We start from the raw sequence: 14,909 nt of genomic DNA, 5'->3' as shown, positions 1-14,909 counted from the left end.
TCAAAGTTCAAAGTAAATTTATTATTAATATAAATGTGTCAACCCTGATGTTTATTTTCTTGCCAGCACACTCAATAAATCCAATAACTATAACAGATCCAATGAAGGAACGCAGCCAACAGGGTGGATAACCACTGTGCAAAAGCCAACAAACTGTGCAAATACAAAAAGGAAGAAAAAGTAATGAACAATAAATATCAAGAATATAAGATGAATAGTGATTGAATGTGAGTCCAAAGGTTGTGTGAACATTTCAGTGATGGGGCGAGTGAAGTTATCCCCTCTGGTTCAAGAGCCTGATGGTTGAGGGTAGCAACTGTTCCTGAACCTGGTGGTGTGAGTCCTGAGTTTCCTGTGGCATCGCCCTGATGGCTGCTTCATTTGTAAATTCATTGTAGAGCTCAGCAGAGATGTCTTTACAGAGAGAAACATCTGAGATGCAGATAATGTATTTAATGGAAACATGAATATTCACGATGCAGAGAGCCACTGGAAAACATGGTGAGAGGTTTCCAAGAGGAGAGGTGGGAATAGACCTTAATGGAGCACAGACGCCAGATTGGGCTAGTCAAGTCTGCTTCAGTTCATTACAGATCCAGAGGGCACAGGGACACATGATTGGGTTAAAACAGACTTGGGCTTCAGATCAAACTCTCCTTTTCTCTTCCAGCCATCACAGTTCGCTTCATCACAAAGAGATTCATTGGGGAGTATGATCCGACCTTGGGTGAGTTTGAGCCACATTAAGCCCCGGTGAGCTGGCAGAGATAGATGAGTGAGCACAGGTTCTAGTCTATAACATGAGAGCGACTGTGCGCCTCCCTAACATCTCACCGACACCTAGTTAATAAAAACCCAGTAGGGCTTCACACACAGCAGTGAAAACCAAGCCATTTGTAAACAATGAAATACTGTAATCTCATTTTCCAGTTACTTACTGGACACGTCAGGGATAAACTGATAGTCCATTGAAGGCAGGTACACTTGTGATGTTGACGTAAAGTAACGTCATGGAAACTGGCCCTTCGCACTCTCCATGCCGTCCATCCAACTAATCATTTACACTAGGCCAGTATTAATCCCATTGTTTAATTTTGCCATATTCACATCAATTCCCCCCCACTTCTTCACCACTCACCTACACTGCAGACGGCCAGTTAACCCACCGAACTGCATGCCTTTCAAATTCCATTTATTTATGGTACAATACTGTGTAAAGGTCTTGGGCACACTAGCTAAACAAGTGTATGTGTGCTTAAGACGTTTGCACAGTACTGTATCACATGCACTTTGAGAAGTACAACGAATGTCCCATTTGCATTAACAGCCAGTACAACCCAAGGATGTGGCGGGGACGCAAATTCCAGCGTCAACGTAGCATGCCCACCATGTTCAAAGAACAACAGAAACAAACGTCAACAGCAAAACAAGCCCTTTACTTACCTTCCTCCCACCCACCCGCAAACTGACAGTGCTTTATCCCCAGGACAGGCCATCTCTAGTCCTCCAAGTGGACTCTGATTCAGAGACAGTGCTTTATCCCCAGGACAGGACATCTCTGGTGTTTTCTGACCCCAGGACAGGTCATCTCTAGTGTTCTCTGATTCTGAGACAGTGCTCTGACCCCAGGACAGGCCATCTCTAGTCCTCCAAGTGAACTCTGATTCAGAGACAGTGCTTTATCCGCAGGACAGGCCATCTCTAGTGTTCTCTGATTCAGAGACGGTGCTCTATCCCCAGGACAGGACATCTCTGGTGTTTTCTGACCCCAGGACAGGTCATCTCTAGTGTTCTCTGATTCTGAGACAGTGCTCTGACCCCAGGACAGGCCATCTCTAGTGCTCTCTGATTCAGAGACACTGCTCTGACCCCAGGACAGGCCATCTCTAGTGTTCTCTGATTCAGAGACGGTGCTCTGACCCCAGGACAGGCCACCTCTAGTGTTCTCTGATTCAGAGACGGTGCTCTGACCCCAGGACAGGCCATCTCTAGTGTTCTCTGATTCAGAGACGGTGCTCTGACCCCAGGACAGGCCATCTCTAGTGTTCTCCAATTCAGAGACAGTGCTCTATCCCAGGACAGGCCATGAGCTCCAATCTCCAGTGGACTCAGATTCACAGACAATGGGCCATTGATTTTCCTAGTGGAATCAGAGATCTGCAGATCCAGGTATTGGCTATCTGGTCTAGACTTCCAGACTTTTGATCCCCAACCCCAGGACTTGCTAATGATGACAATGAGGACCCTGAACTCCACACTCTTTGAAATCAGGACCCCAAACAGTAGGCCTCGAACTCCAGTCTCACCGGCTCACATATCTAGGAGGTCTTTGGGAGGAGCCGGGGGAGATCCCACACAGTCTTGGGGAGAAGGTACACTCCTTCAAAGAGCAGTAGAGCTGTGCGATAGAGCTCAGCCAGTATCTCAAAGTGCATCCCGTGTGTGTCTGCCACTGAGCCCAAGAGGCTCAGAGAAGCTTAAAGTGGAGGGGACATTGAATCGCTGATATAGGGAGAGAATTCGGTGCTGAGGTCCATCCAAATGTGTGTGGGGCGGGGGGGGCGTTCAGTAGTTCATATTTAAAACCAGAACAGCCACAGTTGTTAGTGCAATATCTAAATTTTTATTTCCTCTTGCTTTCAGAAACAATATACAGACACGTGTTCTCAGTGGATGGAGAGTGTGTGCAGTTTGAAGTTCTCGATACTGCTGGACAGGTAATGCCAGAGGACTACAAGCCCAGCATTTATTCCCGGGTTAGGACATCCAACAAATTTGGCCCCACAAGTCTTTTGTCACTGTAAAATCATGGCTGATTTAATTATAATCTCCCCCACTGTAATCTTCCAACCCCCCCCCCCCCCATTTAAGGGTGACCTGGTAGCATAATTCTATTACAAAGCCAACAAACACCGATCAGGATTCAGTTACCACTGCTGTCTGCAAAGAGTTTTACATACATTCTCTCCATGACCACTTGGATTTCCTCCAGTTGCTCCAGTTTCCTCCCACATTCCATGGTTAGGGTTAGTGAGTTGTGGGTGTGCTATGTTGGCACCTGAAGCGTGTGACACTTGCAGCCTGCCCAGAACAATCCTTATGGATGTGATACAAATCATGCATTTTGTTGCATATTCTAATGTACATGTGACAAATAAAGCTAAACTTCATCTCAAAATTATTAACGTCTGCTTTATGAAATATCCAGACCTAGCTTCCACCACTTTTGGAGGAAATGTTCCAGATCTGAGCTAATTAAGACTTAGAACCCTTCAACAAAGTTAACCTGCATTTCCCCCATCCTTGGAACATCCTGAAATTCTACCAGCATTTTTTTTTTGTCTGTGTGTTAAAGGATGCCAGTTAACTCAACGAATCACCACTCCAATGAGGAACGTGACACACTAACCTGCTCTTAAATTCACTTCCATCTCCATCGAATCACTTTTTAAAAAATAATAATAGCAATGTTTTCTTTGTGAAGGAAGAAGACACGATATTAATTGAGGAAAAGATCAAGTGGGCAGAAGGCTTTATTATCACCTACTCGGTGACAGACCGTTGCAGCTTTGACGAGATTCTCCGGCTTCGGTTCTTGATCAGCCACATCCACTCTGGTCTGAAGCGGCATGGTGACGCACTGCCCCCAGTGGTGATCGTTGCTAACAAGAAGGACCTCCAGTATGACCGGATGGTCACCACGGAAGAGGGCAGCAGCATTGCCCAGACACTCAAGTGCCCGTTCTTTGAGATCTCAGCCCGGGACAGTTACGAAGAAACAGTGGCTGTCTTCAGCCTGCTTTACCGGGAGGTGGCCAGCAGTGGAGCTCTGTCTGCCTTCCGACGGAAGGTCTCCTCCAAACCGATGGACAAAATCCCCAGAATCCATTCAACAGCCACTGCAAGCCTGTCCATGCGGAGTTTCAGCCTGAGTTCAGTCAGGGATTTCTTAACCGATTAACTGCATTCCTTTTGTAATTTTCAACAGCCCACTGCTCCAAGAACAGCTCTGCTTCTCAACCATATATTGTCCCTTTCAACCTCCCCATATTGCCAGAGACTTCCCTAACTCCATGTACAAGACAAGCTGAGAGATCGTGGTAATAGATGCAATGTTGGAGGAACTCAGACAACCAGGCAGCATCTATAGAAAACAGTCTGCTTTGGGCTGAGACCCTTCATCAGGATTCTCTGCTGAGAGATTCTGAGTGTTGGGAAGACCAAAATCCTCATCTTCAGTTCCAATGAAGGCCTTCAATGCTACCCGACTCTCAGAATATTACAGCACAGTAACATACAGTATTCAATAGGTCCTTCAGCCCACAATGTTGTGCTGACCTTTAAACTTTAAAAGCAATCTTACCCTTTCCTCCCTCATTGCCCATCATTTTTCTATTATCCATGTCTAAGAGATTCATAAATGTCCCCAACACACTTGCCTCAAAACCAGGGTTTTATAGAGCTGCAACATTACTTTGTGGCTCCTGATCTCAATCTCTAACTAACGAAGACTAATACACTTTGTGCCTTCTGATCTCCAGCATTTTCTAATTTTATTCCCTAATCTTCAAAAGCCAGTAGAAACTCTGTTCACTAACCACCATCTCCATCCCTGCTCCTTGTCCAACTTTGTCCTTTATCGGGCATGATGTCCCATTCTGTGACAATGCTCCCATGAAGCCTTCAGGGATAAAAATGTGCAAAGTCAAACCTTTGTTGCCACTGTAAGATCATGCATACTAACCACTGAATGGGAGGGAGCTTGACTTGTTCAAGTATGGCCTCGTTATTGTCACTGCATTGGCTCCAGACTACATGATGTTCTGAGAAACACATCTAGTGTTCTATATCTCTTGTTGCAAGGACCAGTTTGGATTCATTCCCTAGAATTCTATAGGAATTCTATAGGCTTTACTGGTACTGGATACAGATCCCCTCTGGTTTAACAACTGTTCCCTTAGCAGACTTTTGCTATTAAGGAGTTCCACAGCATTCTAAAGGGAGAGGGCAAGAGTTTTGGGAATTTAAAAAAACAAGGCAACTAGTAAAGGCATCCGTTAGTTTTGCGAGACCATGGATCTGCGCCTGGAAAGTCTTCACTCTCTAGGGCCCAGGCCTGGGCAAGGTTGTATGGAAGACCAGCAGTTGCCCATGCTGCAAGTCTCCCCTCTCCACGATGTTGTCCAAGGGAAGGGCATTAGGACCCATACAGCTTGGCACCAGTGTCGTCGCAGAGCAATGTGTGATTAAGTGCATTGCTCCAAGGACACAACACGTTTCCTCGGCTGGGGCTTGAACTCACGACCTTCAGGTCGCTAGCCCAATGCCTTAACCACTTGGCCAAGTGCAACCACAAGGCAACTAAAGAAGCCATAAAGAAAAGCTAAATGCACCTATTGAAACCCATTTATGTCAAATGTATACAATGTACATCCTACAGTTTCTTTCTGCCTCTCAAATATACAAGGAGTAAAAGAGATACATCAGACCGCTGGAGAGATAGCAATGACATCAAACTTAATCGTATTTTGTGTCAGTCTTCACAGTGGAAGACACTAGCAGAATGCCGGAAATGAGTATCAGGGGCAGAAGTGAGTGTCGCTGCTATTACTAAGAAGGTGCATGGGAAAATGAAAAGTCTGAAGGTAGACAAGTCACCTGAATCAGATGGACTATACCCCAGGGTTGTGAAAGAGACAGCTGAAGAGATTGTGGAGGTATTATGATCTTTCAAGAATCATTAGATTCTGGAATGAATCCAGATGACTGGAAAATTACAGATGTCGCTCCACTCTTTGAGGAAGGGAGGCAGAAGAATATAAGTTATAGGCCAATTAGCCTGACCTCATGTTGGTTGTTAAGGATGAGGTTTCAGGGTACTTGGAAGCACATAATAATAATAAAAAAAAAAGGCCAAAGTCAGCATGATTTTTTAAAGGGGAAAATCATGCCTCACAATCCCATCAGGGGCCATAATTAATTACAGCAGCGGAGACCCAGTTACAAGAGTTCAAATCCAATTAAAATAATGAAAGATGCCTGAACAACAAAGATTAAATTACAAAATAGGCTTGTATCTTTACATTTCTCTAAAGATACTTCCTGACTTGCTGAGTGCTCCCAGCATTTCACAATTTGTCAGCATTTGCTTGGAATTTCCCTGAATTTGGATTAAAGTTTGATACATCATAGGTGCAGGAATGCAGTAGGTTGAGCAGCATCTGTAAGAGGATAGGAATTGCTGATGTTTTGTGACTGATGCAGGGTTTTCACCTGAAACATCTTCTATTCCTTTTCATCCCTCAGATGTTGTGTGGGTCAAGTGTTGATTTGTCCAGAAACTAAGAAACTGTTGGGGTGGGCAAAATACATTTCTGCTAGCACTAAGGAAGTAGAGAGGTGGGAGTGGTATAAAATAAAACAAGTACAGTGGTAGAAGTTTTTACAGTTTTTGGTGAAAAGCAATTGATGGGGTAACAATTAACTCTAAACCTGTCAATTTTGAAAACTAACTGCATTGTGGGATAGACACCTTCTCCCAGATCAACATCCACTGATGAGGCTTTAGATACCCATGGTTAGCCAAGCACATTGTTACCATGCCCAAGAATCAAACAGATCCTGAGCTCCGTAAAGTAAAATTAACAGTTGGACAGAAGGTTAGTGGATGTGTTCAAAGGCCACTTGAAGTGCAACATCCCTATTGATTCCTGAGAGCTTCTGGCCCAGGATTACTTGAAGTGAGGTAGTAGTATTCAGGATTGTATTGAAGAGCACAGAGGCCCTGCAGGGAGAGATCCACACATGCCTCACAAAAACCCACCCACCTGCCTCATCTATTGGATGGGTGGCAACACAGTAGCATAGTAGTTATCACAATGTTTTATAGCACTGGTGATCAAGGTTCAATTCCCACTGCTGTCTGTAAAGAGTTTGTACATTCTCCACGTGACCGCTTGGGTTTCCTGCAGGTGCTCCAGTTTCCTCCCAGATTTCCAAAGGGGTTAGGGTTATTAAATTGTGGGCAGAATCATGGTGACACTTGCAGGCTGACCCCAGTAATCCTCCAACTGTTCACTGTTGATGAATTTCACTATGTTTCAAAGAATAAAGCTAATCTATAGTTCCCATATTAGCCTCATCAACCACTACAGAAGCTTAAAAACTCAGTGAATAAGTCAGCCTCCATCCCAAAGAACTGCCTGAGAAGAATGGAGTTGAGACACAGACCTCCTGTTCTCTTCCCAACAATAGAAATTACTTATCCACTGAACAGGGGAGTCCCCACTCCCCTATACCAGTAAAAAACAAATTGTGTTAAGGATTAAAAAGGCATAGATACAAACATAGCAAGTGACATATTTTCAAAGTTTAATAGAAAAAGTTCTGTACAGTGGCACGAGTCTGACAAAACAATTCACATAATCTGACAGGACATATACTTAAATTACAGTACACCAAAAACAATTCATTTGATATTTTAATTTTTTAAATTGCTGTAAAACTGAAAAAAATAGTTTTAAATTTATGCCAGTTATTAAAAACAACTCTTAAAATGTGACACCAGGTTCACAGATTAGGTGTCATTTACCAGAGCCATCATACACGCGGCTGGTCTCTATAACTTCCACTGTGTACACTTACCAGTAGGTACCGTGGCATCTAGACATGGAGATCCAAACTTAGCCAAAGTTTCTGTAACTTCTGGTGCACCGCACCATCCATCACCCAAAACAAGCACAGGATAGGGTACCTCATTTCCTTAGCAGTAAGGGGCCTAGCTCTCAAGTTACAGCCATTACTTGGTGTGGCTGCAATGGGCAGTATATGGGAGACCAGTGCCATGTCACAGCATTGGCTGCTGTGGTGCTAGTATGGTACTACTCACTTCAATATCGATGCTAACAGCTTTGTACCTTCAGGTCTTCCAACAAAGAGGAAGATCTACACTCCCTGGTTTTTGCAAGAACAGCTACAAATAAATGCAAGTCTGGGGCTTACCATCTGCTTTATTCTGCTGATTGCCCACAGTAGTGCTATGCAGATCCTCCACTGGCATATTATAGTTCCAGATTATAGGGACAGACCTGACAACTTCAAAATACTCTAGTCTTCAAAAAGCATTACTGATGCATTAAAAAAAACCTCACAGTGCTCATTCAAGAGTAACTTCACTGTAACATTGCATGTTCCCTCATGATCTCAAAGGCTCATTCTGATTGCTTTCCCTCAACAACCAGTACAACCATCACCTGAGTACAAGAGCTGGCTTTGAATTATGTTTAAAAATATAAAATTATTAGGTGCCTCTATGCCATAATCAATTCTTTTGCATATCCTGTAGACCTGACAGATTGTAATAATTCTATTAAGAACATTACTTTCCTTTGCAATACAGGAAATTATTATTAGAGTGAAAGAGGGCACCAAGTTTCCTGTAAATAAGCTATGAGACTGGTGTTTGTCCCTGAAATCTCACCAACTATCTGTTTTTGCAGTGTGAAGGTTGCGGTAAGACAGGGAGCAATCTCACCGGGACCTGGGACCCAGGCAGGAGGAACAACCACCAGAAAGGCCTCAATCTTTAAAATCAAAATAAGTTAATCACTCATACAGGGAAACAGCCGTTAGCTACCTTGCAGACAGAAATTCTACAAGTAGCAAATGAAATGAGAAATGCTTGCATTTGGAGGTGGAACAGTGCCTTCTATTGGGATCCATTTTAATTTCTAATTCATGAATCCTCAACTGTGCAGCACTCTGCCATACAGGACCATCAGTCTCATGTCCAAGAGTGTGTTCCAACCCTGGACCTCCTGACTCTAGGGAGTGCAGCTAAAGTCAGTCACGTCTATCCTTGCTCTATTTGCTAGGCAGGGTTTGGCGAGTGATGTGCATACCCTGGGCCAGGAGTTTAATCAGATGACAATATCTCTGATCAAAGGGCAGTCATGATCATTGATTTGCTGGCTACCAATCAAAACTAATATTGGTGCAAAATGGTCAACTCGAACAAATTCAAGGTGATAAACTAGTGCTAGTATTCACATTTTGGGTATAAAACAAATGATATTTATATTTAAAATACTTTCTCCTTGCTCAACACCACTCTCCATATGCAGCTTGTCAGCAAGTGTTATGCCACATTTGCACTTTGTTCCACATTGACTCAAAAGTAGTATCAGGAATTAATGCTTTAAACATTTTCCGTAATAACTGTCTGGCCTAAGGTAGACCAACAGGAGGAAGTCCATCTCTGCTTTGGAAGTGATAATCACATTCCTGATGCCAAAATTAAAACAAGGTGCATTGGAACAAAACTGATCAATCAATCTGATGTACGACAAACAAGACCCCGCTTCTCCCACCCTCTTGCTGCTGAAGCCACAGTTGCTGAATCGCATCTCCCTCTAACCTCACGTGTACCCTCCCCCCTCCCCACACCAGCAGCAAGACAAGCCCTTCCAGTGGGAAAAACACCCTGCTCCCTGTTAGTTTCTTGTCTTTCCAGGCATTTACTGAGCACCGGCCGTGATGTCTGGGAGCTGGAAAGGAATGTCGTACAAATCTAGGGATTGAAAGAAAAGTTCAAGTTAGTACTACTTTTTCAACCATTTCCATTTTCCACTGCTCCCCCCCCCCCACAAACTTATATGAAGAATGCACTGCAAAGAAGCATCTCAGTACACAGTGTCTGTAGCAATCATGGTATTAAATCTGCCTGCACATGATTCACGTGCCTCCATTTACCAGTAACAGGAACACACACAGACCGAGGGGTGAACGACCTGATCCTATGCTGTAGTGTTCCATGTTTGATTTGGTCAATCTGGTCTCTGTTAGTATTAGTGCTCCAGTCATAACCCAGCAGCCTGCACTGCCCCAGTTTCCCACTAAATGTATTATTTCATGTGGCACCGAATTTCACATTTCCACCAGCACGCAGAGAGAAGTTTGTCCGAATTATTTACGGGGTTTATTAGTGACCACAACTCTATTTTCTTCTTTACTCCTCTCCTGGAGGATTTTTCTGTGGGATAATTCAATAGGTAGCATGTGACCCACGCCAGAGAGGCTGCTGCTGAGACTGCTCAACCCAACACGGACTGACAAGGCAGGTTAGGTTCCTTCACCCTGGTTCCTTCCTTCCAAATCCTTTCTGGATGCTGGATTATATCAGAGGTCTTTCAATATATAACCTTTAAGGAGCATGCCCAGCCCAAGGTGAGAGATAAAGCTTTCTTTATCAAGACAGGCCCTTTCGACTGAACAAGGCATGCTAGACAGCAACCCACCTATTTAACACCAGCCTAATCACAGGACAATTTACCATGATCAATGAACCAGTACAACTTCGGAATGTGGGAGGAAACCCACGTGCTCATGGGAAGAATGTACGTCTTACAGATGGCGCTGAAACTGAACTCTGAAGCCTTGAGCTATAATAGTGCCACGCTAACTGTTACACTACCACGGGAACAGGATTTTGCCAACATATCATACAATCTTAAGTGAAATGAAAAATCCTATAAACAAGTTAACGGCAATCAGCCAAAGGCATATGTGCATCTGATTGATCTGGGTCCTGCGTGGTTATAAAATGTACTGGGACACTAATGAAGGGTCCTTTTACCAGCAGGTCTAACTGCTGTACCACCCATCACTGGTCCTTGGTTACTATGGTTATATATACCTTGGTTACACAACATTTCCATGCTGGGAAATTGACAGTTAACATTTCAGATTGAACATTTTGTCTGTTGCTCCAGACCAGAGCATCGATATTGTATCAACATTAGGTTAAAATTTGCTGGGATACCATATTCAGAGACACAAAAACATGATGTGCAGAATACTGGTGCTTTCCCACTTAAGGATGGTTATATGCAACACCGAGCAGAAAGCAAATCTCACAGGGTTACACACCCATTTCTAAAATATATACTAAACTCACTAGATATAAAGTGTGTCTGTACTCAGGCATTAACTGCTTAATAGTCAGACAGGAAGCTGGGAATTTAGTGTGGTTAAAGCATCTCCTCCATCCAGCGCAGGGGTTCCCAACCTTTTTTTTAATGCCATGAACCAATACCATTAAACTAGGGGTCCATAGATCCTAGGCTGGGAACCTCTGATCTAGTGTGATGACCCGGGATTGCAAATCCAGCTCTGTGAGTGGTCTCCATTGGATTTTGGAATGGTTCATAAACACCACCTCATTATTTTTTATTTTGCATGATTTTTTTTGTAATTTATAGTAATGCCACATATTTACTCTGCAATGATGCTACAAAACACCAAGTTTCATGTCACGTACAAAAGTGATAATAAATTACAAATTGCAGCATTTTTGATAGTCTTATGTTAGGTCTGTAGTTCCCTCCCTGTACTGCCTCTTGTACAAACAACGCAACCACAACTATGGTAAGTTGCAGGAATAATTAATTGCAGAGTATTTATGCATAGAATTGCAGAAAATTTATGGAGGTGATAATCAGAGCATCCACCATCTCCATAGCTATCCCTTTCAAAGCTTTGGAATGTAGATCATTTAGGTTTTGGGAGTTAACAACCTTCTGTTTCAACAATCTCTGCTTTTAAAAGAGCATTCCATTCAACTCCACACTCTCGTTAATCCTCTGGGTCTTTATGGCATGTATTCAGTCCAAGATCACTTTCTAAACAGCAGTGCAACAGTGGACGCATCCTGACAGTAAAATAGCTTAAGGATACGATAGACTGCAGAAATTCCTGTTAAGTATTTCTCTTTGGTGTTGATGCTGTAAATTACACCAAACACTTCAAATTGAGATTTAGTGCTGGAGAGGAAGAAACCCTTGTGTTAATAGGGCTTCTCTGCAAGGAAATCTTAAAAGCACTCATACAAGTATCCAGAAACACACGTACATAGTAACCAAAGTGCTAGAAACACTCAATAGGCCAGGCAGAACCAGTTAATATTTCAGGTTGGAGATCCTACACCATACACTCTCTCTTCAGATGCCGGCTGCCCTGTGGAATCTTATCGGCACCTTCTGTTGTTATTCCAGATTCTCAGCACCTGTAATTTCTTGATTTTTCACTTACATAGCAAGTCTGTGGTTATGTCCTGACGTTATCTGTAGAAGCCAGAGAATTCCATTAAGGACCAACCTATCATTGCAGCATCTTCAGCACTGCAAGGCAAAGGGAAAAGGAAATAATGAGAAGTTTTATATTTCAAATGCTTTTAGTAAATTATTACTAAAATGCTGAAAACCACCCGAACAAAACACCCCTAGATCTAATGAAATGCCTTACAAGCATGAAGCAAAAAAATGGGCCGAATGGCCAGTTATTCTCCAGTTGAAGATACTGTTTTGAAAGTGTCAAGCAAACAGGAGGTGCAAGGCAAGACAGATCCTGAATGTTGGGGGATTGCTAACTGCTATTACTAGAGACAAAATGTGGAATAAAGAGAGCAAACAGGCAGATCACGATCAGGGCATCAAAATGTTGCAAAGGCAGGTAGAGGCAAAGTACAGACTTTTCAATCCAAGCAACAGAGGAATTCGGTGGGCAAACTGATGGAGTGAGATAAAGTTTGTGCTGGCTTGCTTCTGTGGTCTCATATTCTAGATACCACGATGAAAGATCTGAAATTTTAATTCACAGAGTGAGAACGAGGAACATTTTAAACAGCAGACAAGTGACTAATTGTCCAGATACCAGCAGTTCCATCGCTGTCAGTATACAATGTAGTCCACGACGGTCAGACAGAATTATACCAGAAAATGCGTGCTCTTTTCTAGATTAGACAGTGCAGGACCAGCCTGCGATTCAAGACTGGGTATTCTCATTCTTCAGTACACAAGTATAACAGAGAATGAGATGAATATTACTCCTGATCCAATGCAGCATACAAAGCACACAAGTGTAAGGAACACACAAAAAAAATTCAATATAAACACACAAGATTAGCTTATATACATAAAATGATTGTGCGTACATAAAGTGACACGAGGTACAGGAATATCTATGCCGGCACCTAATAACATTTGCCTTACCACATGACCTGTTTGTGAAACTCTGTGACTTGCTTTTCTGTCGCTGTGATAGCCCCGGCTGACAGTTCCTTTGGTAGACTCTTGAGCGCATCTTCCAGCCACCGACAGAATGTCTGATGTCAAAAAAACAGGACAAGCCACATTATAGGTTAAAAAAAAACCATAACCATGGAGCGGCATGAACAAATAGCATTTCATAGAAACATAGAAAATAGGTGCAGTAGTAGGCCATTCGGCCCTTCGAGCCTGCACCACCATTCAGTACTATCATGGCTGATCATCCAACTCAGAACCCTGTACCTGCCTTCTCTCCACACCCCCGATCCCGTTAGCCACAAGGGCCCTATCTAACTCCCTCTTAAATATAGCCAATGACCTGGCCTCAGCTGTTTCCTGTGGCAGAGAATTCCACAGATTCACTAATCTCTGTGTGAAGAAGTTTTTCCTAATCTCGGTCCCAAAAGGCTTCCCCTTATCCTCAAACTGTGACCCCTCATTCTGGACTTCCCCAACATCAGGAACAATCTTCCTGCATCTAGCCTGTCCAATCCCTTTAGAATTTTATACGTTTCAAAAAGATCCCCCCCCAATCTTCTAAATTCCAGAGAGTATAAGCCTAGTCGATCCAGTCTTTCATCATATCAAAGTCCTGCCATCCCAGGAATCAATCTGGTGAACCTTCTTTGTACTCCCTCTATGACAAGAATGTCTTTCCTCAGATTAGGGGACCAAAACTGCACATAATACTCCAGGTGTAGTCTCACCAAGGCCTCGTACAACTGCAGTAGTACCTCCCTGCTCCTGTACTCGAATCCTCTTGCTATGAATGCCAGCATACCATTTGCCTTTTTCACCACCTGCTGTACCTGCATGCCCACTTTCAATGACTGGTGTATAATGACACCCAGGTCTCATTGCACCTCCCCTTTTCCTAATCGGCCACCATTCAGATAATAATCCGTTTTCCTATTCTTGCCACCAAAGTGGATAACCTCACATTTATCCACATTAAATTGCATCTGCCATGAATTTGCCCACTCACCTCACCTATCCAAGTCACCCTGCATCCTCTTAGCATCCTCTTCACAGCTAACACTGCCGCCCAGCTTCGTGTCATCTGCAAACTTGGAGATGCTGCATTTAATTCCCTTGTCTAAGTCATTAATATATATTGTAAACAACTGGGGTCCCAGCACTGAGCCTTGCGGTACCCCACTAGTCACTGCCTGCCATTCTGAAAAGATCCCGTTTATTCCCACTCTTTGCTTCCTGTCTGCCAACCAATTCTCTATCCACATCAACACCATACCCCCAATACCGTGTGCTTTAAGTTTGCACACTAATGTCCTGTGTGGGACCTTTTCAAAAGCCTTTTGAAAATCCAAATATACCACATCCACTGGTTCTCCCCATTAACTACATCCTCAAAAAATTCTATGAGATTTGTCAGACATGATTTTCCTTTCACAAATCCATGCTGACTTTGTCCAATGATTTCACCACTTTCCAAATGTGCTGTTACCGCATCTTTGATAACTGTCGCTAGCATTTTCCCCACCACCGATGTCAGGCTCACCGGTCTATAATTCCCCGGTTTCTCTCTCCCTCCTTTTTTAAAAAGCAGGGTTACATTAGCCACCCTCCAATCTTCGGGAACTAATCCAGAATCTAAAGAGTTTTGAAAAGTTATCACTAATGCGTCCATTATTTCTTGGGCTACTTCCTTAAGCACTCTGGGATACAGACCATCTGGCCCTGGGGATTTATCTGCCTTCAATCCTTTCAATTTACCTAACACCACTTCCCTACTAACATGAATTTCGCTCAGTTCCTCCATCTCACTAGACCCTCTGTCCCCTACTA

General features: G+C 43.3%; 2 protein-coding genes across 4 annotated transcripts in view; one reads left to right on the top strand and one right to left on the bottom strand.

Moving 5' to 3' along the window:
* Positions 1-476: 476 nt before the first annotated feature.
* On the top strand, positions 477-11,409 carry LOC140204653 (ras-related and estrogen-regulated growth inhibitor-like). Its single transcript, XM_072271348.1, has 4 exons — positions 477-501; positions 671-727; positions 2,644-2,717; positions 3,485-11,409. The coding sequence occupies exons 1-4, from the start codon at positions 477-479 to the stop codon at positions 3,959-3,961; spliced, it is 633 nt and encodes a 210-aa protein (XP_072127449.1). The 3' UTR covers positions 3,962-11,409.
* LOC140205014 (transportin-3-like) overlaps positions 7,463-14,909 on the bottom strand; it is a 96,065-nt gene continuing 88,618 nt past the window's right edge. The window contains exons 22-24 of one of the 3 annotated variants that reach the window (XM_072272073.1): positions 13,047-13,159; positions 12,088-12,176; positions 7,463-9,568 (exon numbers count right to left, since the gene is read on the bottom strand). In XM_072272073.1, coding sequence (XP_072128174.1) covers positions 12,116-12,176; positions 13,047-13,159 — 174 coding nt within the window. In that variant the 3' untranslated portion in view covers positions 7,463-9,568; positions 12,088-12,115. Of the gene's footprint in view, positions 9,569-12,087; positions 12,177-13,046; positions 13,160-14,909 lie in introns of those variants that run through there. The other 2 variants (XR_011887731.1, XR_011887732.1) reach the window with 2 other exon arrangements.

Source organism: Mobula birostris, chromosome 11 (genome assembly GCF_030028105.1).
Source record: "Mobula birostris isolate sMobBir1 chromosome 11, sMobBir1.hap1, whole genome shotgun sequence".
NCBI lineage: Eukaryota > Metazoa > Chordata > Chondrichthyes > Myliobatiformes > Myliobatidae > Mobula > Mobula birostris.
Note: the sequence above shows the minus strand (reverse complement) of the source record. Positions and strands in the feature narration are given on the sequence as shown.

Coding starts and splice junctions, on each gene's coding strand:
- LOC140204653 (XM_072271348.1), top strand. CDS start 477: ATGCAGAGAGCCACTGGAAAACATG. Junction 502..670: donor GAGAGCCACTGGAAAACATG/GTGAGAGGTTTC, acceptor TTTCTCTTCCAG/CCATCACAGTTCGCTTCATC. Junction 2,718..3,484: donor TTCTCGATACTGCTGGACAG/GTAATGCCAGAG, acceptor TTCTTTGTGAAG/GAAGAAGACACGATATTAAT.